At 49.8% G+C, this 22,739-nt stretch overlaps 3 protein-coding genes across 4 annotated transcripts; 2 read left to right on the top strand and 1 right to left on the bottom strand.

Annotated features, from left to right (window-relative positions):
* Positions 1 to 1,236: 1,236 nt before the first annotated feature.
* Positions 1,237 to 14,301, top strand: USP30 (ubiquitin specific peptidase 30). 2 transcript variants are annotated; one of them, XM_042034709.1, is made up of 13 exons: positions 1,237 to 1,254; positions 1,668 to 1,777; positions 2,208 to 2,390; positions 2,992 to 3,095; positions 4,779 to 4,877; positions 5,618 to 5,660; positions 5,921 to 6,015; positions 6,734 to 6,793; positions 7,806 to 7,892; positions 8,384 to 8,464; positions 9,247 to 9,466; positions 10,091 to 10,202; positions 11,144 to 14,301. In XM_042034709.1, exons 2-13 carry the CDS (start codon positions 1,678 to 1,680, stop codon positions 11,388 to 11,390), a joined length of 1,431 nt encoding a protein of 476 aa, XP_041890643.1. In that variant the 5' UTR covers positions 1,237 to 1,254; positions 1,668 to 1,677; the 3' UTR covers positions 11,391 to 14,301. The 2 variants fall into 2 exon arrangements, with proteins under 2 accessions (XP_041890643.1, XP_041890644.1); XM_042034710.1 differs by lacking the exon at positions 1,237 to 1,254 and having other exon boundaries at positions 1,588 to 1,777; positions 10,522 to 11,212.
* Positions 14,302 to 14,956: 655 nt separating this feature from the next.
* ALKBH2 (alkB homolog 2, alpha-ketoglutarate dependent dioxygenase) lies at positions 14,957 to 17,093 on the bottom strand. The gene is made up of 3 exons (XM_042034712.1): positions 16,752 to 17,093; positions 15,883 to 16,081; positions 14,957 to 15,705 (listed from the first exon to the last, which is right to left on the bottom strand). The coding sequence occupies exons 1-3, from the start codon at positions 16,963 to 16,965 to the stop codon at positions 15,252 to 15,254; spliced, it is 867 nt and encodes a 288-aa protein (XP_041890646.1). The 5' UTR covers positions 16,966 to 17,093; the 3' UTR covers positions 14,957 to 15,251.
* Positions 17,094 to 17,135: 42 nt separating this feature from the next.
* On the top strand, positions 17,136 to 21,769 carry UNG (uracil DNA glycosylase). The gene is made up of 7 exons (XM_042034711.1): positions 17,136 to 17,316; positions 17,867 to 18,061; positions 18,139 to 18,234; positions 18,982 to 19,079; positions 19,463 to 19,551; positions 19,891 to 20,069; positions 20,497 to 21,769. Exons 1-7 carry the CDS (start codon positions 17,227 to 17,229, stop codon positions 20,635 to 20,637), a joined length of 888 nt encoding a protein of 295 aa, XP_041890645.1. The 5' UTR covers positions 17,136 to 17,226; the 3' UTR covers positions 20,638 to 21,769.
* The last annotated feature ends 970 nt before the right edge of the window (positions 21,770 to 22,739 follow it).

Here is a 22,739-nt window from a genome sequence, read left to right as displayed (position 1 = left end):
GGGGAGGCTGGGGTTGCTGGAGAGGCTGGGGATGCTGGAGAGGCTGGAGATGCTGGGGAGGCTGGAGAGGCTGGGGTTGCTGGAGAGGCTGGAGATGCTGGAGAGGCTGGGGATACTGGAGAGGCTGGAGAGGCTGGGGATGCTGGAGAGGCTGGACAGCTCCGCAGGAACCGCCGGCCCGCGCGCACCCGCTCGGCTCGGCTCGGCTCGGCTCAGCCTGGCACGGCACAGCTCGACCCGGCTCAGCGCGGCTCGGTGCAGCACAGTTCGGCTGCTTTGGCACGGCTGAGCCCAGCTCAGCTCGGTTTGGCTCAGCTGGGCTCAGCTCAGCATGGCTCGGCTCCGTTTGGCACAGCTCAGCTCGGCTTGGTTTAGCTCAGCCGGGCTGGGCTGGCTCAGCTCAGCACAGCACGGCTGCGATCAGCTCACTTGGACTGGTCATGGCTGGGTCTGGCTTAGTTCAGCTCAGTGGGGTTTGGCCCGGCTGGGCTGGGTTTGGCCCGGCTGGGCTCACCTGGACTCGCCGCGGGCGGGTTTGGCTGAGCTCGGCTCGGCTGGGCCCGGCCCAGGCGCGGTTCCCGCATTGCCCCGAGCGGGGCCGCCCTGAGGGGCCGGAGCTGCTCCCGCCCCGCGGGCTTGGATCGGGCCATGGAATCGCTGCCACGGGAAAACCCCCGAGCCCTGGCGCTGCCAGCACCACCACGGCCGTGTCCCCCCGAGCGTCGCATCCCCAGGGACGGGAAATCCCCAGGGATGGGGAACCTCCGGGCCGGGACCCGCCCCTGCCCCGGGGCTGGACAACCTTTCCAGCAGGATTTGCCCTCAATATCCCAACTAAACCGCCCCTGGAGCGTGCGGGACTGGAATATCCCACTGTTTTCCCGGAGTTTTCAGCCCCGGCCGCGGGGCGACGAGCCCTCGGGGGCTGTGAGGGCCGGGCAGGGCGGGGATCCGGCCCGTTACACCGGGACCGGCCCGTGGCTCCTGGGATTTCCCGTCACGGCCGGTGTCACGGCCGGTACAGGCCCGCTACCCCGGTCCAGGCCGCTCGCACCGCCCCGGGCCCGTCCCCGCCGTGTCGCTCCCGGTCCCGCCCCCGCTCCGCCCCCGCCATGGCCGGTCCGCGCCATAACCGGCCCCCCCCGCACCACTTCCGGCGCCTCAGCCCGGCCGGTCCTCGCGCTCCCGCCGTCCCCCCGGCGCCAGCCGGCCGCGCGCCCGCGTTCCGGCGCGGCCATGCTGGCGGACGGGCCGGTGCGGCGGCTGCTGCGGGCGGGGGAGGGGGCCAGGTCCGAGGGGAGGGCTCGGCTGTGACGGGAGGGGGTCGGGATGGACCGGGAAGAGGCTCGGGATGAGCCGGGAGGGGGCCGGCTCTGAGGGGAGGGCGGGCGGGGGGCTCGGGTTGGTCGGGGCGAACCCTTGGGCCGAGCGCTTCCTTTCTCCCTTTCCCTTCTTCCCTCGCTTTCTTCCTTTTCCTTTTCCCTTTTCCCTTTCCCTTTTCCCTTCCTTTTCCCCCTTGCCTTTTTCCTGCTCCGTTCCCCCCCCTTCCCTTCTCCCCCTTCCCTTTTCCCTCCCGTTGCCCCGGGAAGGCCGGGGACCGGCGGCCTCCTCCCGCTTGCTGCAGCTCCGGACCCACTTCCCGGTTTTTCCCGGTTTTCCCCTTGCAGGCACCGAGCGATGAGGAACTGGGGGGTGCTGGGGGGCGCGGCGGCGGCGCTGGCAGCCGGGATTTACGTCCTGTGGGGCCCCATCACCGGCAGGAAACGGCGCCGGAGAGGTACCGGGGGAACTGGGGCTGCCAGCACCGGGAACAGCCCCGGGGGATGCGCTTTATCCCGTTTTTCCAGCTGGGATTGCTCTTTCCCACTGCCAGAGGGCGGGATTTTGGGAAGGAATTCTTCCCTGGGAGGGTGGGGAGGCTCCGGCACAGCTTCTGCGTGGCTGCCCCATCCCTGGAAGTGTCCAAGGCCACGTTGGACGGGGCTTGGAGCAACCTGGGCTGGTGGAAGGTGTGGGGTGGGATGATCTCCAAGTTCCCTTCCAACCCAACCCATTCTGGGATTCTCTGAAAGATGGAAAATCAACCAAATAAACAGAAAGAACTCCATTTTCACCTAATTGTAGCACCCTGCACAGCATTCCCGCTGACAAATGGGATTTGTTTTGCCTGGACTTTGTGGTGTAAAGTCTTGCAATTCTCTTTGCAGGGCTTGTCCCGGGTCTCCTGAACCTGGGCAACACGTGCTTCATGAATTCCCTGCTCCAGGGCTTGTCCTCCTGCCCCTCCTTCATCAGGTGGCTGGAGGAGTTCACAGCACAGTACAGGACAGAGCAGGAAAAATCCCAGGAGCATCAATACCTGTCAGTCACTTTGCTGCAGCTCCTGAGAGGTACTGAGACATTTTCCTGTTGTGGCAAACCAAGGATGAAATATTTGAGGAGAAATGTGGTCATTTTTAGCCTCTTTTCCCAAAGAAAGAAGCTCATGGGGTTTGTATTCCCTATTTTATCTCCCTGTCTAATTTTCAACCCCATGGCCAAGCTCAGCCACCTTCCACAGACTTCTTGAATGCCATAGAATTCCAGAAATCTAGAATTCCATAGGGGGAAAAAAAAAAAAAAAAGAAAGAATCAGCAAATAATTTAAGCTTTTTTTTTTTTTTCCCCCTCCAAGCTTACTATTTTCCCAAAAATCTGGACTATTCAATCACACTTTGCAAGGTTTTGGATAAAAATATTAAAGATTTTAAGCTTGAGGTGCCTCATTTCAGACTTGTCCCTGTGCTAAATTCATCTTGGACACCCTCAAGTGATCCCCTGGCTCTGCCTGGCTTCCCTCACGGGGTTGTTTTTAAAGGAAATCCCTCGGAATTTCAGTCTTGGGATATTCCTGTGGAAGTGGTTATGAGGGTGGTGGTGCTTTAACCGCAGAAACCACCGATTTTTCCCCATTTCTGCCTCCTCCTGACACTCCTGCCTTGCCTTCTCCAGCTTTATCCTGCCAGGAGGTGACAGAGGACGATGTCCTGGATGCCAGCTGCCTGCTGGAGGTGCTGAGGATGAACAGGTGGCAGATCTCCTCCTTTGAAGAGCAGGTGATGGCAGGAATCTGGGAGAATTCCCACTTGGACAAGGAGCCCTCAGACCTGGAGCTGTCAGATGTGAATCCAGCTTCCAGAAAAGTGATGGAAAAGATCCATGTGTTGGGAATGGGGCTTTCAGGTTGCTGGGATATTCCTCAGGGAATTGCTGGCTGCTTCCAAATTATTATATGGAATTATCTTCAGGCTTGGAATGGCAGGGCCAGGAATATTAAAGCTGAAGAGATCCAGCCCTAACTTCCCTATGGATAATGGACTTTCACTCTGGATCATGGATCTATGCTCTGCTCCTAATTAGGATTTTCAGTAATCCTAATTATTTGGAATTCTTGTCAGTGTTTTGATGCACTCCATCAATTATCCCACTCCTAAAATATATTCCAGATTTCCAAGGATAGCTTGCAGTTATGAAATTGAGGAAAACAGGGATTTGGGAATTTATTTTGGGGTAGTTTTTTTCTCTCCTTGTGAGTTTCTAAGGCCCAGAATGTCTTTAGTGCCTTGTGCTGTTCGGAAGCTTTTGGGCACAACAAAATAGATTCAATATTAATACAAATAATGGAAAATTAGAATATATAATTATTATAATGAATTAGAATAACGAATTATTATATATCAGTAGAGCACATAATTATTATAATCAATTAGAATATATTATTATTATAGAATATATTCATTTTAACATAAATATAATTATAAACATATATAAATTATAGCTATAGATAATATAAGTATTACTATAAATTATAAGTATTAATAGAAATAATAAATATGACTATAAATATTAATATAAATATATTCATTATAATATAAAATAGAATTCATGGTAATGTAATATAATGATAATTATTCTTGTAATTATATAACATAGTATAGAAGTATAATAATATATTTATATTTTATAATTGAAAATTATTCTTGTAATTATATAACATAGTATAGAAGTATAATAATAGATATTTATAATTATTTATAATAATTATTAGTATTACTATAAATTATAAATATTAATATAACTAATACATATGACTATAAATATTAATATAAATATATTCATGATAGTATAAAATAGAATTCATTGTAATGTAATATAATGATAATTGTTCTTGTAATTATATAACATAGTATAGAAGTATAATAATATATTTATATTTTATAATTGAAAATTATTCTTGTAATTATATAACATAGTATAGAAGTATAATAATATATTTATATTTATAATTACTTATAATAATTATAAGTATTACTATAAATTAGGAATATTAATATAACTAATAAATACGACTATAAATATTAATATAAATATATTCACGATAATATAAAATAGAATTCATGGTAATGTAATATAATGATAATAATTATTCTTGTAATTATATAACATAGTATAGAAGTATAATAATACATAATAATATATAAAATATATAATTAAAATATATAAATTTATTATTTATACATTTTATTGTTCATTATTACTTACATTTAGTATGTACTTACCTTAATAAATAAAAATACAAATAAAAATAAAAATATAAAAAAATATATAAATAAAAATATAAATATAAATATAAATATAAATATAAGCTCTGAGCTGTAATTTTTCCCGAATTTCCTGTGGAATTCCAGCCCTCCTGGAATGTTCTGTTGATGGCTCTTGGTTCTGACTCCATTTCCCAGGATGCCCACGAGCTCTTCCATGTCCTGACCTCTTCCCTGGAGGACGAACGGGATCGGCAGCCCCGTGTGACCCATCTGTTTGATGTGCATTCCCTGGAGGTGAATTCCCATTTATTTCCTTAGCAGAAACTCCTGGAATCTGCCCACATTCCCAAGTTGAAAGTGGCTGTTCAGGATCTTTTTATTCTGTTCCCAAAGCTGTTCTTTAATCCTTTGACAGGAATTCACCAGTAAGTCAAATTTAAAGAATTCTTGGGTTTTCCTAAGAAAACATCTTGGACTTTCCAGTGATCCTGCTTTCCTGAGGGGTTTTTGCATCCTTAAATCCGTGGAATGTAGGGATTTAAATTGGCACAGAGCAGGAGTCCCTCCAAGCAGTTACTGTGATCTGTAGTTCACACCTGAAAAAGGGGTTGAAATCTGCAAAATGGGCATTTGTGGAAGAGCTTCATGGAGGTAAAATTTATCTTATCCTCCAGCTTGCTGCTAAACTTGATGCAGATGGAAAAATATCTAGGTTTGCCTACGAAAAATACTTCTACGTCTAAAATATAGACCAAAAAAATTCCAAAATCTCCTCTTTTAGTGCTCTGAGGCAGAGAATTCTGCAGGTTAATGATTCCTTTTATAAGCAATTGTCAATTATAAATTTGGTTTGTACCAGTTGTTTTTTTGTTCTTCAAATAGAAAGAGCCTCTGAGATTCCCACAATTTTTCTAATGCCAGAAAAGCCCATTAGGGATGAAATAGGAACACATTTAATACTTCATGTATTAACTTTACATTTTTTCTACGTTGCTGAGGTAGAGTTAATGAAATGTTTTTATCTCCCTCTGCAGCAACCAGAAATAACCCAAAAGCAAATAAGCTGCAGGACAAGAGGTAGGATTTGATCCCTGCTGGATATTCTGAATATTCATAGTGTAGTTGTTTTGTTTATTAAGTGGGATAATATTAATTGATCTTTGTACTGAACTGAAATAGAAATCAAGAATATAAACAAATGCCCCCTCCATTAATTATTAATCAGTGGGACAAAAAAGGTGCTTTGGAGCCATTAATTTTGTTAAAAAGTGTGGGATTGGAGTGCTGAAAGTGGATGGATGGAAAATCCAAGGACAATTCCCACTTCTGTGTTGCAGGATCTCTTCCCCCTGTGTCCAACCACTGGAAATCCCAGCACCCTTTCCATGGAAGGCTGACCAGCAACATGGTTTGCAAACACTGTGAGCACCAGGTATGAAAAGAGATCATATTTTCTATCATTATTAATATCTGTGCAACGTGAGAAGGGATATCCAGCCCTCAGAGTGCATCCTGGAACCACCATCCCTGATTTCCTATCATGGATCAAGCTCCAGAGCTTTGCAGGACTCAGAGCTCAGGGCTGTTCATTTTCCAGGTGTTTATTGTGGTGATGAACAAGGATTTATCCCTAAATGGACTGAAAAAAAAATCCATGTGATGCACTCTGTGGGGGTAACAGCTGTCTCATCAAACAGAATAATAGATGTTTTATTCTATTATTGAATTAACAGTTAATTAATTAATAATATCACCTGAAAAATCCACTCACGTGGCTGAGTTTAGGACTCGCTGCTCATTCAGCACATTTGGCAAAGGCACTCTAAGTCCAGTTATTCCAAGTAAGGAGATGAAGATAACCTGGACAAAGGGAAAAAAATACAGAAAAGAAACCCCATTTATAGACCAAACCAAGAGAACATTTGCATTTTACTGCCCAAAACCTTGCAAACAAATTAGAGTGAGCAGGAAGAGGCCGAGCAGAACATTCCTGGTGTTCCCTGGCACTGTGCTTGGGAAATTGGGAGGGTTTGGATCCTGTTCCACCAGGGAATTGTGGCCAGCACGGGGCATAGGCTCATCTTGAGAGAATTGGGTTGGATTTGTTTTGGGACTGACATAAACTCAGGCTCTGGAATGTTCTCTCGCAGAGCCCTGTGAGGTTCGACACCTTCGACAGCCTCTCCCTGAGCATTCCAGCGGCTGTGTGGGTACGTATCCCCCTGCTCCCTGATGCTGGCACCTTGGCTCTGCCTTCCCAGGGCCTTTCTCAGGTGCAGAGGACATTCAGAGCTCCTTTAGGAGTCGATTTCCCTGCTCTTCTATAATCCCATGCTGCTGCAGGACCTTCTCCCTAATGGGTGGTGCAAGGTTCCGATGAGTCCAACAAACACCACTTGGTGACACCACCAGAGTTTTTCTGCTTCTCCTGGTGGAGGATTTGGTCTTTTCTGTGGAATTTGAAGAGCCCAGATCATATCCCAAGGGCTTGGAAGGTGACCTTCAGCTGCTCTCCCCCTGGCAGGTCACACCTTACCCCATCCAGGCTTTTCCATCGGGTGATTACAAGTGGGAATTGTTTCCATTTCTTTCTGCCTCTGAAAAACTTCAAATGACAAAACATTGTGGATTTTTGGGGCAACATTTGCAGGGTATTTTTGGACTGTGAGAGTTTGTTATTTCGTGTCTGGTGGTGATTTCTTTCCACAACTACTGGTACTCATGGAAATGGTGATTCCTACTTGCAGAGTAGCCAGGATTGGGATTTGGACACATCTTCTGTTCTTTGTCTTTTGTTTTATCCAATCCTTGGCAGGGCAGGATATGAGGAAGGGCAGGAAGGAGGCCTAAATTCCATTAAAAGCTGTATTTCTCCTATGGAGAGGGTCAGAGAGCATAAAGTGACCCCTGAAATGCTGGAACTCGAGAAAAATAGGAACAGGACAGGAATCTGTGGTTTAAAAGCCAACTGAAGGACTCTCACAGGGAGTCACAGCTGTTGTTATCAACAGGCTGCAAAGTTTTCCATGTTTAATCCAGGCTAAGGGAGAATCCCCCCAGTTCCATGATCACCCAAAGCCATTTAGTCAGTTCTTTCAAGAAATAAACCTGCCCTTCTGTAGTTTTTCTACGGAAGGGATGATTAAAAATCCTTTCCCCAAAAATCCAGTGGAATGCACCCTAAAATTCCTGCAAGTAATTCTGGCTTTTCTTGGCACTCAGGGTCGTCCCATGACACTGGACCATTGTCTCCATCACTTCATCTCCTCGGAGTCTGTGAAGGATGTTGTGTGTGACAACTGCACCAGAGTAGGTCACTTCAATTCCTGTCACTTCAATTCCTGTCACTTCAATTCCTGTCACCTCCCTGCTCAGTTTTGAGCCTGCTGACACAATCCTGGCTTCACTTCCCAACTCCTTTTTCTTCAGGACTTGGGGAAAGCCTCTGGGATTTCAGATATTTAACAAGGAGTTCTTATCTCACAGAATATTTGAGGCTTTACTTACTCCTACTGTTACCAAATCTACGAATATTTAATTCTGTAGTTACTAGGTATGACCAGGGATCATTTTTTTTTGCTCTGGTATTGTTTAAAAATCAACAGAAAAGGCAAATGAGTGCAGTTCTGAGTGAGTGGAATTCTGTAAATGCTCATTTCTGCTTGATTTTGGTTTAGAATTCTGATCCTTTAGGACAGGCCAGGAATTCTGAAGGTGAAATTCATGCTCTGAGTATATTCTAAACAGACAATTGCTCCTGTCTGCAGGTGCCTTCATTTTTTTTCCCCTTCTGATTCCAGATCCAGGCAGAAGGAATTCTGAATGGACAGAGCATAGAAAACCAGAGAACAACGTTTGTTAAGCAATTAAAGTTAGGAAAGGTGAGGCAAAGAAACCCCTCCAAATCTCCTAAATCCTGTCACACAGTAACTTCTCTCTTTGATCTTGTTGTGTCCACTTCTTGCTGTTAGACCACAAACATTTTACTTTTCAAAGTAAACTCAGCTGGCAAATATTTGTGGGCGTTGAGGCCTCAACTCAGCAAAGCATCAAACATTAAACACTTCAAGAATGGGAATATTCTTCTGTTGTTTAGTAAACCACTTAAATGCGAGTTTGGATCAGTGGCGTTTCTTTTATTTTACATTAATTCCTTGGAATTCCTAATTCCCATAAACTGATTTATGTTTACAGGGTTTGTAGCACCTTTAGCAATTCCACATTTCAGGGAAATTGAAGTATTCCAAATACAGCTGGTGAATAAACATCAGGTGGGATTTCTGTGAGAAAACACGGGGTTTTTTTGCTCTGTAATCCTGTCATGCAGAGGCCAGCAGGGCACTGGTGGGTAATTAGGAGCCTCAGGTGCCAATAATAATAATAATAATGATGATGATGATGTACTTCTTGCTACAGCAATGATTTTAAATTTCAGCTCTTTATAACACTTGATGGTTTTGGTTTTCCCCTGTGCAAAGCCATTAATTATTGGGAATTAGGAAACAGCAGAAATCCCACAAGAGTTACTGTCCTGCTTTAGGGACACTGCTGCCACTGAGCTTACACAGAGATAAAGGCAATGCATTTCCTTATTCCCTGGACTCACCACCTGTTTCTTTCCATGAAAAATTTGGATTCTCCTTTCCTGACCACATTCCTGAAGCTGCCCCAGTGTTTGTGCATCCACCTGCAAAGGCTGAGCTGGTCAAACCAAGGCACTCCCCTGAAGAGACACGAACACGTCCAGTTCAACGAATTCCTGGTCATGGACATCTACAAATATCGGGTTCCTGGTCCCAAATCCAGCCAGGAGCACCTCAGCTGGAAAAACTCCGAGGAGACAACACCTGGAACAAAGGATGGGAGAGCAGGGAAACCTTCAGGTACCTCCTTTGCCAGTAAAATAGATCAGCTCTTTCTGCATTTCAGGGATCAAACATTGCTCTGCAGAATCGACCCATCAGCAGCATCTTGATGTGGGGCTCTGCAAAGAGGACAGAAATCTCTTTCCCATTCCCAAATTTACAGTTCAGTTTGGATAATTTCGTTTTGATCCTACTAAATATATATCTATATAAAGAAAAATTATAAAGCACAGCACAGAATTCCCATCTTTTATATCCAGAGGAGTGTTGAACTTGGGATGTCCCAGGGTTTTTCTTGTTAGGGATCTCTTCCAAGGCTTCAGGACAAGCAGAGAAGGAATACTGGGAATGATGAATTCTTGAAAAACAGTTGGAAGATCCACCTGTAGGAGGTCTGTCCTCAGGCACCTCAATATTCCTTTAGCTGGGATTTTGGACACAATGGGAATTTTCATATTTGCTGTGTAAAACCAGTTTGGATCTGATATCCATTGCCTGTGGATATTCCAGCCCTCTGGATCTGTGTAATGATTTAAAATCAATAAAATACCTTCAGTATCCCATGGTGAAAGGCACTGCAGGAGCAGGGCTGCTGTTCTTAGCAACAGCATTAAATCTCTGAATTTCTCCTTCCTCTGGCAGATGCAGAACAACCAGCTGGTACCAAACCTCTCTTCATGAATGGTGCCTCCTCTTCCTCCTCCTTTTTAATGTCCCCAGGAACTTTCCCACTTGCTGCATTCCCTGAGTGCAGGTAAGTTAAGAGATTTTTTTACCCTCTCGCTTCACTTCTATCCTTCAAATCGTCTCCCTTTCTTCTGTCCTTGTCCTGAGGCTGCCCAGTCACAGCATGTAACCTTTGTCCCACCTCCTGTGCTCATCTCTTGGGTGATTTTTAGTCCTGGGAGAAGGAGTAGAGCAAGTTACAAGCAAAACTCAAAATCTCCTTCCTCTGGTTCATGTAAATCCTCCTGAACAGCCATAATGCCATTGCTGCTGCTTTCCTCTATGCCTTCTTTTCCTTCATTTTAAAATGGTTGTAAGAAACCCACAGATTTTCTTTTTTTTCTCAGACATTTTTGATTTCAGTTGCACCTGCCATGATTCCACTTGGTAAATCACCCTTGGGGCTTCTGCTGATAATCCTTTTCCATGGAATCTCAGAATGGTTTGGCTTGGTAGGGAACTCAGGGACCATCCAGTCCAGTCCCCTTCCCATGGGCAGGGACACCTTCCTCTATCCCAGGTCGCTCCAAACCCCATCCAACCTGTCCTTGAGTACTTGCAGGGATGGCACAGCAGGTTTGAATCCCATAATCCCAGAATAACCGTTTGGCTTGGAAGGAGACTTGGAGATCATCCACCTTCCATTATCCCAGGTTGCTCCAACCTCCGTCCAGCCTAGCCTTGGACCCTTCCAAGGATGGAACAGCACGAACAAGCACTTGATCCCAGAATTTGGGTTTGGGTTGGAAGGGAACTGACACATCACCCCATTCCACCACTTGCCATGGGCAGGCACACCTTCCACTAGCCCAGATTGCTCCAACCTTGAACATTCCAGGGACGGAACTGCCGTCCCCCTCAGGAAACCACCCCCTTTTTGCTCCAGGGAGGACTTGTGGCTCCTCCTGCTCTCTGTGTGTGTGTGTGTGTGTGTGTGTGCATGCCCAGGCTGAGCCCGTGTCCCCGCAGGGCCCCGCTGTACCTGTACCGGCTGATGGCCGTGGTGGTGCACCACGGGGACATGCACTCGGGACACTTCGTCACCTTCCGGCGCGCGCCGGGCGCCCGCAGCAGCAGCAGCAGCCAGTGGCTCTGGATCTCGGATGAATCCGTGCGCAGGGCCAGCCTGCACGAGGTGCTGGCTGCCAGTGCCTACCTGCTGTTCTACGAGCGCGTGCACGGCCGGGCCCAGCCCCAGAGCCCGGCCCAGGACTGAGGCGGCGGCGCTGGGATCATCCCGAGCCCGTGGATTGAGCCTCTCTGTTATGCAAACCTCCCCCCCCCACCCCCTGCCCCCATCCGGGATCCCTTCCCTGTGGCAATGGCTGGGAATTGTGGTTGGTACCCTAATCCCGCTCTGCCGGCGTTGTGCAGCCCCAGGTGTGTGTTGAGAAGTGTTTTTCTGCCTTGTCCCGAGGCTCTATTCCATGTCCTGACACGGCACTTTTCCCGGGGAGATGCTTTATCCCACACATTTCACTTCCCAAGGGGGAGCCCTGCAAAGGGTTGATGTCAAGCTGATGTTGAAGAGCCCCTTCCCATCCCAATCCCTCCTCTGGCACCTCTCCATTGTGCACCAGCCCCTCCAGGTTCCCTTCCCTGTGGCAATGGCTGGGAACTGTGTTTTGTACCCACATTCCCAGAGCTGTTCCAACATCGTGCAGCCCCAGGTGTCTGTTGAGAACCCTCTGTCAGGCAGGGATTTTATCCCAAGGCTCTATTCCCAGTGTTTCCCAGTGGGGAGCTGTGGGAGGGGGCGATGGGAAGCTGCTGTTGGCAATGATTTAAGACACAAAGTGCCTTGAGCTTCCCTGAACAGCTGCATTGCCACTGGCCCAGCCCTCTGCATGCCCACTGTGCCCTGGGAATGCCTCACAACCATGGGATGAACTCACGGCATCACATTTCTCCTGACCTATCAAGTAAAGGCATCTCCACAAACAGCCACGATCCAAAAGATTTCCCCATTCACACGATTTTCCTACTACTTTAATTCTTTATAAAGCCCTTCTCCTGATTTAAAATGCAGTTTGCTTTATCCAGGAGATAGTTTTGTATCTATTAAGAGCTGAAACCTTAATTTATTGCTCCATACCTTTGGAATGTAGCTGGAATCAGCACATGGAAGTGTTTGCTAGTGCTCAGTGTTGTCATTTCCTTCAGCACTGTTGGATTCAGTCGTTTTGTAGCATCAACTACAACTTTTAATGCTGTGATTTCCAAGCTGCTGTAATTGTTCTAGACTTGCCCTTCCCATTTTCTTGCTGGAATCTGCCATTCCCAGCATTGGGATCCACGCTCCTGGCTTGCAGCTGAGCTGTAGAGCAGCCCCAGGCCTTGTTGAATGGAATATAAACATCAGGGCCAGGACTGGTGGGCACTTCCTGGTGTCATGAAGAAATCTGGGAATCCTGGTGTCACTGCATCAGCTCCAGACTGCCCTGTAAATAGAAATAAGGGGAATTCTGCTGCTCTGGATTGTTTGATGTGCAAAAGTAAAATCCCAAACAAAACACAGAGGGAGAAGCAGCAAAAATCCTCCTTTCAAAACCTGCTTTTAAATGACCAGGAATTAAATATGTAGGTTGTTCTTAGCTCTTTTCTGTCCTTGTAAGCTTGGAGGAGAAAATCCTTCATCAGACAAGCTTTTTTTTTCATTGTGAAGTTTTCAAATAACAACTTAATCTTAAATAGTTTTTTTTTTTTTTTCGGGCAACTTTGTACCTCATGAATTCATAGTGCTGCCCAAAGCTCGGGGGTGTTCACACATCCTCAGGAGAGGCTCCAAACCAGCCAAAGCAGGAGTGGTCAAATGGGTGGATATGCAAAATTATTGACACAACTCATCATTCCAGAGTCTGGAGCACAATTCCTGCTCCAGGTAATGCTCCTAGTACATAAATACTGAGAAATCCACTGCTGGACTGGCTCCTGGCTGTGCTGCACGAGCAGTAGCTTGGTTTTAACCTGTTTTAAGTTATAGAAAAACCAAGAAAACAAACCAACAAAAACCCTTGAAGGATGCAAAATGCCAAAAAATTTGCTCTGGCCATGGAAGGGAGAGCTGACAGAGCTGGAGGAGGAGCAGCACTGGGGGTCATCTAAAACCATCACTCCAGCAGCTCTGCCCCTGTACCTCAGAACTGAAACCATTGCCAGTGCCAGCAGTGGGTGTCCTGCATTATCCATGCTCAGTGCTCTGCTTAGAGGTTTTTCCTGGATTTGGGAGTTCAGCTGAGCAGTCCCTTGGTTTAGCTGTGCTGGAGCAGGGGCAGAGGACACGCACACTATGGACTGTCAGAGAGCTGGCAGCTGGGACAGGGACAAAGTCACCTCTTCCTGCACAGCCAGCAGATTCTCTTTTGCCAAGAGCTGTTTCCTTGGGCTGTGGATTGACTCTGGATCTCCCTCAAGGGCTATCAAGGGGAGGGTTGAGCCTTTGTTGTGGCTTTGCCTGGTGGGCAGGAGTGGATGGGCTCGGCTTAACCCTCAGGTGAGGAAGGGAGCGAAGCCCAGCACCTCAGTCCTGATCCTGAGCTGTGCCAGATCCTCCCAACCCCCTGTGAGCATCAGATCTGTGCAGGGCTTTGGGAGCTCATCCTCTCCCCTGGAGGTCACTGGGATCTGTTTTCCAGCCAGCCACACCTGTGGAGGTCACTGGGATTTGTGCAGGTGTTTGGGAGCCAAGCCTCCCCTTTGGAGGTCCCAGGGCTCTGTGTTTGCCAGCCAAGCCTCCCCTTTGGAAGTCACTGGGATCTGTCTTTCCAGAGGTCACAGAGCTCTGTGTTTTACAGCCAAGCCTCACCTTTGGAGGTCACTGGGATCTGTTTTCCAGCCAAACCTCCCCTCTGAAGGTCCCAGGGCTCCGTGCAGGCACAAGGCTCAAACTTGTTACTTGTCCCTCCCAAGCTGCCATGGTGGAGAAGATGTTAATAAACTGTAAAGAATTAAGAGCTCCAAGACGACATCTCTATGTTTGGATTATTCTGGTCTTATTTTGTGTGTTAATTTAACGATGTCTGTTCCAGTCCAAGCACTGCACTGCTGTTGGAAGTTGCTTTTTTCACTTCAGGGTATTTTTGTAACTGTACAGTAGCAATAAAAGAACAAACTTGGTAGAAAAATCAGTTGTGGGAATGTCTTGAAACAAACACCAAGCTGGGAGCCAGAGGGGTTCAAACACCACTTCACAAGCCCTGGATAAGAAGGATTTTCTGCAGGAGCTCTTCATGCTCCACAGAGCATCTCAGAGTGGCAGAGGGTGGGAATTACCAACTCCAAATTGCCTGCACAGGCCTTAATTCCATAGGAAAAATGGACCCACCTCTGAAAGCCAGAGCCCAGCACTAATTCCAGTGGCTGCAGCCAGGATTTGGTTCCCATTCTCACTCAGAACTTACCATTCCTTGATGCCTCAAGATCTCTTGGTGACCGGACAGAATTCCCTCATTTCAGCAGGATTCGCTGTGGGCATGGGGGGTGATGGCTTTCAGGAAGTCAGGATGGGATCCCTAGGGATAATTATTGAGGAAAATGCACTCTCAGAGTGACAGCCTTCCAGTGGAAATGGGACAACCCAGTTCTCCCCCACAAGGGCATTTTTTGCTGCCTGGTTTTTGTACAAAGGACCTGAGGAAGGAAAAATCTTGTGCTTCCTCCTGCAAGAACAGCCTCCCCTAAGAGCAGAGGAGTATCAAGCAGAGAGGAATCACAGTGACTCAAACACTCATCCAGCCACGCTGCACTCCCTGTCCTCACACCTCAGCACTCCCCTTCTCCATGTCAGGCTCATTAGTGCTTTATTTCAATTAAAACCCAAGCAAACCAGAGCTCATTGACAGAAAGTGTCACCTGTAGAGTATCAGCTTTAAATGATCACAGCTTGTGGCTCACAGTGTTTATAAACTGCTGCCTCCAGCCTGTGGAGGATTTTCATCTTCTTGGAACATTGCTTAGATTAAGATCAGCTTAGAACAAACTTCCTCCCGAGCAAAACAAGGGTAGCAATGACCAAAACCAGGGATCAGCAGGACCAGAGCAACATTTCCTCGTGTAAAAAACCTTCTTGCCTTTGAGATCAGTGGTCACAATCTTTAGCAGCAAAGTTACCAAACCTCTCCTGTCCGTTTGCTCCTCCAGTCCCTTGGCTCACCACAGGGGAATCCACATTTCCAGCAGGAACTAAAGCTTCACTTTTCAAAGGCCCTGACTGATGAACACTTCCCTGCTTGACCCCGGGCAGGACTTTCCTGAAGGTGAGGTTGACCCTGGGGGCCAGCACCCTCCTGCGTGGGGGCAGGCTGTGGTACCAGTGCAGGTTGGTGGGGTGCTTCATGAGGAGCAGGCTGCCGTGGGCCAGCTGCAGGGTGATCCTCCCTGTGCCCGCCATTCCTCCCTTCCCGCGGTGATCCCGGTGCCGGAACACGAAATCCCGGCAGGCTCCGAAGGACACGGAGGCGATGGGGCTGCGGGGAACCAGCTCCTTCTCGTCATCCCGGTGCTCCCCGATGTGGTCCAGGCCGTCTTTGTACCTGTGCACACAACTCTGTTAATTACTACCGTTAATTACTTACCAATAATAGAATATAATGAGTTATTTACTAATTAAATGAAATCAACTCCTCAGCAATTGGCCAAATGCTGCAGAAGCTTTTGTTTTGTTTCGGTTGGAGGATAAGGTGCTTGGTGCAACTGGAAAGGGGCTGTACCTGTTGATGAGGACGAAGTTAAAGGTGTGCCCTGTTTCCGAGGTGACGCGCTCCCGGATCCGGGTCAGCACTGGGATCCATGGCTTAGGGTGGAATGTGACCCCTGAGTAAGTGTAGGACAAGCCAGGGTCTCCGTAGGTGACCTGCTTCCTGGGAATCTTGTGCCACGTGCCAAATATGTGCAGCTTTGTCAAGTCATCTGTTTAAACAAGACAGGGGAAGGATCAAACCCGGCTCTCTATTGTCTCTGCACAGCCCAACATTCTCCTGGATCTGCAGCTTCTGGGAATCTCCAGACAACAGGAATAGGGGTGCTCATGTCAACCCAAAAGCTGGCATCCCCACTGCCGGTGTTTCTGTCCCAGCAAAGCTGGACACTGCCTTGTTATCCCCCTCGAATGGGGTGAACAGGACCAGCACCCCCACCACATTCCTCATTTCTGCATCTCCAACAAATTCCAGTCACCACTCCGGGATTATCTCTTGACAAACACTTTCAGCTGAGCAAAACCAACCCTGCAGGGCCAGACCTGTGTTCTTGGCTTCTCAGTGCAACATTATGCAAACACCAGGTGGCTGCAGAAACTTCCCGGTGCCTGGCCAGTTGTGCCCGGGCCCGGGGAATTGCTTGGGACTCACCTGGGTGGGCTGGGCAGGGAAATGCTTCACTGGGAAGGGGTAAGGGGGATATGGAGGGGAATAGAGCTGGACACAGAAAGGTTGAGGTTGGAAGGGACCAGAGGGGGTCATCCAGGCCACCCCTCCTGCCCAAGCCGAGTCTCCAAGAGCATTGTCCAGGCCCTTTGGGAGGCCTCCGGAGCCTCCCTGGACAGCCCGTGCTCCGGCACCCTCACAAGGCAGGAATATACCTTCGAAATACTCCACCTCCTTCTCCAGCTCCTGGAAGATCTCGTCCGCCTCGGCCTTGCCGAAAAGGATGCGGTAATCACAGCTGAGCCCCTCGGCGCGGATCTCCCGCGGGAGAGGCCGCCCCGGGCCGGGCTCCTCCAGCCGCGGCCTCTTCCCGCCGCCGCCGCCATCCCCCGCCGGCCCGCGGGGCAGTTTCACCACGAATCCGTCCATGGGCGGACCCGGGACCGGCAGCGATGCCCGAAGGAGGGACGGGGGCAGCGGAGAGCGCGATCCCGCGGGAAACGGGAGCGCGCACGGGGCATGGCCGCGCGCAAAGCCACGCCCCCTCCCCAGCTGGCCACGCCCCCGGCGCACGCGCGCGGGTTTGGCGCCAAATCCGAGTCCCAACCCCACCTCCGCGCCTGTTCCGCGCCGCTGCCGCCCCTCACTCACCCCGGTCTCCCTCGCTGTCTGCTCCGCTCCGCCGCAGCCATGATCGGGCAGAAGACGCTGCACTCCTTCTTCAGCCCCGTGCCGGCCAAGAAGCGCGGCCGCTCCCCGGAGCCGGGCGGCGATTCTGAGGTGGGGAGCGGGGGGCTGAGGGAGCCCCCGGCCTGGGAGGAGAGGGGTCTGGTGGCGGCGCGTGCGTGTCTGGCTCTCTGTGTGTGGGAGGGGGCCTGGGCGTCCTGGCGGCCTTTTCTGAGGGGAATTGGTGGGGTGGGGGGGAAGGGGGGCACCATTTCCAAATTCCCGCTCGGCTCCACGCGTGGCTGAGCTGTCAATCGAGCGGCCACGCTCCGCTGCCGCCCAATGGGCGCTGAGACCTTCCGTGACGTCACAGTTGCTAGGTAGAAACCTCCCCTCCATCCGCGGCGAGCCAATAGGGAGCAGCAGGCTTTCTCCAGCTGGCCAATAGCGAGCGAGCATTTGTGCTCCCGCCTGTGGGCGGGGCCCGCGCGGCGCGGCGGCCAATGGGGGCGCGCTGGGTGTTTTGCCGCGCAGCCGGCGCGTGCGGCGCGGCCGCCCCTCGGGCGGGGCCTGGCCCGCCATGGCCGTGCTGCTCCGGGGCCTCGGGCTGCGCCCGCTGCGCTTTCGCACCGCCCGCAGCCTCCTCCCTGCCCGCTGCTTCCAGGTGAACGCCGCCAAGAAGGCGAAGGAGGCCGGGGATGAGGCGAGCCAGGCGCTGAGCGCGGAGCAGCAGGAGCGCATCCGCAAGAACAAGGAGGCGGCGCGGCAGCTGCTGGCGCAGCGGAACGTGCCCCCGGGCTTCGGCGAGAGCTGGCGGCGGCAGCTGGCCGGGGAGTTCTCCAAGCCCTACTTCGTGGAGGTGAGCAGCATTCCCCGATCCCCCCTGCCCACACGAGCGGCCGCTGAGCCCCCGCTGAGCCCCCGCTGCCCCCGCAGCTCATGGCGTTCGTGGCCGAGGAGAGGAAGCGCTACACGGTGTATCCGCCCCCCGAGCAGGTCTTCACCTGGACGCAGATGTGCGACATCTGGGATGTGAGTAGAGCCGCAGTGGGGGTCTCTTAGCTGCTCCGGGGAGTTTAAAACCCTGAAGGTGCAGGGTGGGTGCACAGACACGTTCCTGCAGTGTTTGGTCCCTTAAGCTTGGATCCCATGGGATGAGGGATGCTGGTTTTTTGCTCACCTAACTCATAAATGCAGCCTTACCTTTCATGTCTGATACCAAACCGTGCTTTTATTGTTTTACTACCCTCACAAGCCACAGAACTTCCTCTGATCCTTTTGATCTTTTTTTCTGGTGTTACCAGCTTAACCTAGTTCATAGCTTTTTGATCTTGAACATCTGTTGTTTTTTAATTGATCAGTAACAGACTTCAGTTAAAGCAAAAAAAGACAGCATAAGGTAATGTCATTGCCAATAAAACATCTCAAAAATATCACAGCAAGTGTGGCATAAAGCTGTAATGGGATGAAACCTGCTTGGAAAATCACAAGGTGGTTTTTTGTGGCTGTGAAAATGTTGGTCTTCTGCACTCAAATTATATTAGTTGTACTCATAATTTTGACAGCAAAGCTGTAGGGATGTTAGTGTTAGGTGGGCTCTGTGCTCTTTCTCAGTGAGATATCTGGGATTTAACTTCAGTTTCTTGGAGAGGTTGGGTTGGGTTTGTGTTTTTTTTGGTCTCTGTTTTAGGATAAAGCTCATTTATAATCCTTTTATTCTCCCACTCTCTGGGGAATAATATTGATTCCAGCTCAGTGCTAACCAAGGTCTGCTTTCAGGTAAAGGTTGTCATTTTGGGACAAGATCCATACCATGGACCTAAACAAGCTCATGGGCTCTGTTTTAGTGTTCAGAAGCCTGTTCCACCTCCCCCCAGGTAGGAAAATTTGCAAAATCCCTTTTGTTCCTTATTTGTTTGCAGTTCTGTGTTGCTCAGGGCTGGGAGCCAGAAAATTGATGTGAAGTGGTTTGCAGCTACTTAAATTTGAGTTCTGCATTGCCTGGAAAAAAAACATCACTGCAAGACATGGATAATTCTGTGTAGTTTTGGTGATATTCTGGATGTAAATTTTCATTTCCAGTCTCATTAAAGCTTCCAAACAGACACACACAGGCTTTGCTGCCCTGCCTCTACAAATGGCTTTATTATCTTAAATAATAAGATTAAAATCAATGCTTTTCTTGCCTGGTTAGAGCAATAAGCGCTCCTTGCTCTTGGCATATTAAAAATCTTCTGCTGGCTTGGTTTAAATTTTCCAGCTTGGAAAATATTTACAAGGAGCTCTCTGAGGACATTGAGGACTTCACCCACCCTGGCCATGGGGACCTGACGGGCTGGGCCAAGCAAGGTGAGCTCAGACACACTCAGTGATGTGCCCCCTGTGGAGCAGAAAAGAATCTTACCTAAAAAAACAGCCCTGTGATTGGAAATAATCCACCTGTAGGAGAGAAAATCACTTCTCAGTGAAATGAAAATCTTGAAATGAAAATCTGCTTCATCAACAGGAAAAAAAAGCAGTTTGAATCCCAAAATCCCAGAATGGTTTGGGTTGGAAAGGAGCTTAAAGCTCATCCAAGGACCACCTTCCACTATCCCAGGTTGCTCAGAGCTCCATCCAGCCTGGCCTTGGGCATTCCAGGGATGGGTTAACCCTTGTTTCACCCTCTGGGTGTGGTTTGTTTGCCAGGAGTGCTCCTGCTCAACGCGGTGCTCACGGTTCGCGCTCACCAGGCCACGTCCCACAAGGAGAGGGGCTGGGAGCAGTTCACGGATGTCGTGGTGTCCTGGCTCAACAAGAACCTGCACGGGGTGGTCTTCATGCTGTGGGGAGCCTATGCCCAGAGGAAAGGCAGCTCCATCGACAGGGTACACCTCCTTTTCCTCAGCCCTTCCCTCTCCCTGATTTTCCCTCAGTTTGGTGGACACTAGAGGGCACTTCCCTTACGGAATTGGGAATTTTTCCTGAGTTCTGCTTCTGCTGCAGCTTAGCCTTTGACAGAGTTAAGCAAGAAAAGTGGAGCAAGTGTAAGCCCTGTCTCACAAGGACAGAGCTGTTTTTCCTAGGAAAAGGCTCATGAATCAATGTGAAATGTGCTGGTGGGATGACAGCAGTTGGGAAATGCCGGGGCATTTGTGTCTTTGCTTAGTGGGACAGAAGTCTTGGTCCTTAGGGCTGGTTCTTCGGGGCTCAGGCTGGTGCAAGAGGAGGAACAGGGGTAAATCACACCTGCCCTGGAGCAGGAACAGCCAAAACCCTGCAAATCTCACAAGTGGTTTCCTCTGCTGTTCCCAGAAGCGTCACCACGTCCTGCAGACGGTTCATCCCTCGCCCCTCTCTGTCAACAGAGGGTTTTTCGGCTGCCGGCACTTCTCCAAGACAAATGAATTCCTCAAGAAATCTGGGAAGAAGCCCATCGACTGGAAAGCACTCTGAGCTGGGGCTGAGGCTGGGGAGCAGCCCCTGGGTCAGGGGTTGGGGCATTCCTGAGAAACTCCTGCTGACCTGAGAATTGCTCTTTGGGTGTTACCAATGAACAAGTGACCGAACTTGCAGAGATGGTTCTGTTTCTGTTTTAAATGTTTATTTTTCAAGAGTGTGTTGGAGTGTTTCATGGACAGCTCTGCTGCTGGAACAGATCTTAGCCTGGTTTGAAGCAAAACCCCAAACACCAGAGTTCTGTATTAATTTGTGGTCATTGTTGCAATGGGAATAGATTTTCAGACTCTGGTGAAGGGATGTCAGTTCTTACTGAGCTGCTCAGCTTTTGTACATGCCCTGCTGCCTCCTTCCCATAGGTTTCCTGTTTAGGGGGAGTGGAGCTGACTCCATGGGAGGAAAAGGCTTTTGGTTTTAGCTTTTTGCTACAGATTTATTACAAAAATGGCTTCTCGAGGCTGTAAAGAAAATACATGGTCAGTAGTGTTGCTTGGTGTGTCCATGATCTCAAGATTTTGGGATAAATCCTCCCAGCAGTCAAGGGGAGGCTGTGACCAAGACCCTTGGTCATGCTTTTGGATTTTTTGTTGGCATTTAGAGAGGAGAATCAAAAAGTTTTAGGTTCTTCCTGGGTGTGTAATCACCTGGATGACAGGTGAGTTGTGCTGACCATGGACCTGGGGGTACTTGCTGATGGCAGCAGCAAAGGTTTGTTCATCAGCATCTCCCAATTTCATGGACTGATAGCTGCAAATTACTTCAGATCTTTTTAAGATCTTGAAAGAGGGAACTGTGCTTTGCCACCTTGGGAGCAAATTAAAGTTTCCACCTCCTGTTGGCAATAACTGTTAGGACTTCCAAGAGGAAGAGGTTTTGGACTTCATACTCCTGGGTTTCCAGCCCATCTTTGACTTTGTAATTCCTTTAGTGGAAGTGAAGTGCCCTGTTTTTTTTTGGAAATTACACCAGTTTTTATAGAACATCCTTGTAACCCTTCCTCTGTGTTCTTTCTGAGGTAACACTATCACCAGTGACGTTTACACTGTCTGTGGCCTTGCTGTATATGCTGTTTGCTTTTGGTTTTCTTTTTCCCAGTGTCGTTTTTTTTAAATAAAAATTACTTTGTTTACGTGATCTTGGTGCTTTAACAGAGGGAGGGAGGGGGGCAGGCTCTGCTTCTTCAGTGGGTGGAAGTGGGAGTCCCTGTTCCCCTCAGGGAGCCAAACCCAGGAGCGTGTCCTTGTCCTTGTCCCCGTGACCAGGCACAGCGCCAGGGCACCTTTGTCCCCCAAGGATCGGGTGTCTCCCTCGCTCTTTCCACCCTCATCTCCAGCAGAAGTTTTCCAGACACGTTAGCAGGGAAATATTTATGCTTGACGTGACCGTCACGTGCGAGACCCAACTGCAACACCCGAGGGGGGGCCCGTGCTTCCCTCGGGGGCGGCCCTGGCACCGCGTGGGCTCCGGCCCGGGCAGGGGGGGGACACGGATGGACACACGGAGTGACCGGTGACACCGCACTGACCGGGGTGACCAGCGGGGCTGGCAGCCATGGTGAGGGCTGAGGGGAGGGTGAGGGGCTGAGGGGGCCGTGGCGCTTCTCCCTCACCCCCGTGCCCAGCTTTGACGGGGATAATCGACCGCACTTATCGGGGTTTGTGGGGGGCCCGTTCAATGCCCCCTCCCCGGTGTGAGGGCCGGGCTGGGGGTCGCCATCCTGAGGGTGCTGTGAGGGCCGGGCAGGTGCGAGGCCGCCCCCCCGGCCCCCTCACGGAGCTCCGGCACCGGGCAGGGAAAACAGCTCCGGCTGAGGGCGGCTGGTACCGGGGGCTGCGCTGTTGGAGCTCTGGGGCCGGGGCCGTGGTTTCGGGGACGCGGTTTCGGGGACGCAGCCGCGACCGCGGTTCTCCTTCTCCCCCAGGGCCCGTGAATGCTGCCTGCCGCGCTGCTGCTGCTCGCTGTGCTTCTGCTCGTTTGGGCCAAAATGTCCAGCTCTCGGTGCGAGCAGGAGAAGGAGCCGGAGGAGAGCCCCGCGGGGCCGCCCCCCGCAGCCGGGCCGCCCCCCGCAGCCGGGCCCCCGGCGCGGCCGAGCTCCCCGG

This window comes from Corvus kubaryi, unplaced genomic scaffold (assembly GCF_017639235.1).
Source record: "Corvus kubaryi isolate FWS band 111438036 unplaced genomic scaffold, C.kubaryi_AGA036_p1.0 37382, whole genome shotgun sequence".
Classification (NCBI taxonomy): Eukaryota; Metazoa; Chordata; class Aves; order Passeriformes; family Corvidae; genus Corvus; species Corvus kubaryi.
Note: the sequence above shows the minus strand (reverse complement) of the source record. Positions and strands in the feature narration are given on the sequence as shown.

Bases quoted from the DNA above. Each gene is read 5' to 3' on its own strand.
- USP30 (XM_042034709.1), top strand. From the start codon at position 1,678: ATGAGGAACTGGGGGGTGCTGGGGGGCGCGGCGGCGGCGCTGGCAGCC. The intron at 4,878-5,617 runs GTGAATTCCCAT...CTCCCTCTGCAG, and splicing joins TTGATGTGCATTCCCTGGAG to CAACCAGAAATAACCCAAAA. The intron at 7,893-8,383 runs GTAGGTCACTTC...TTCTGATTCCAG, and splicing joins TGTGTGACAACTGCACCAGA to ATCCAGGCAGAAGGAATTCT.
- ALKBH2 (XM_042034712.1), bottom strand. From the start codon at position 16,965: ATGGACGGATTCGTGGTGAAACTGCCCCGCGGGCCGGCGGGGGATGGC. The intron at 16,082-16,751 runs GTATATTCCTGC...TTGTTTAAACAG, and splicing joins GGAGGTGGAGTATTTCGAAG to ATGACTTGACAAAGCTGCAC. The intron at 15,706-15,882 runs GTACAGCCCCTT...TTGTGTGCACAG, and splicing joins AACTTCGTCCTCATCAACAG to GTACAAAGACGGCCTGGACC.
- UNG (XM_042034711.1), top strand. From the start codon at position 17,227: ATGATCGGGCAGAAGACGCTGCACTCCTTCTTCAGCCCCGTGCCGGCC. The intron at 18,062-18,138 runs GTGAGCAGCATT...CTGCCCCCGCAG, and splicing joins CCAAGCCCTACTTCGTGGAG to CTCATGGCGTTCGTGGCCGA. The intron at 18,235-18,981 runs GTGAGTAGAGCC...GTCTGCTTTCAG, and splicing joins AGATGTGCGACATCTGGGAT to GTAAAGGTTGTCATTTTGGG.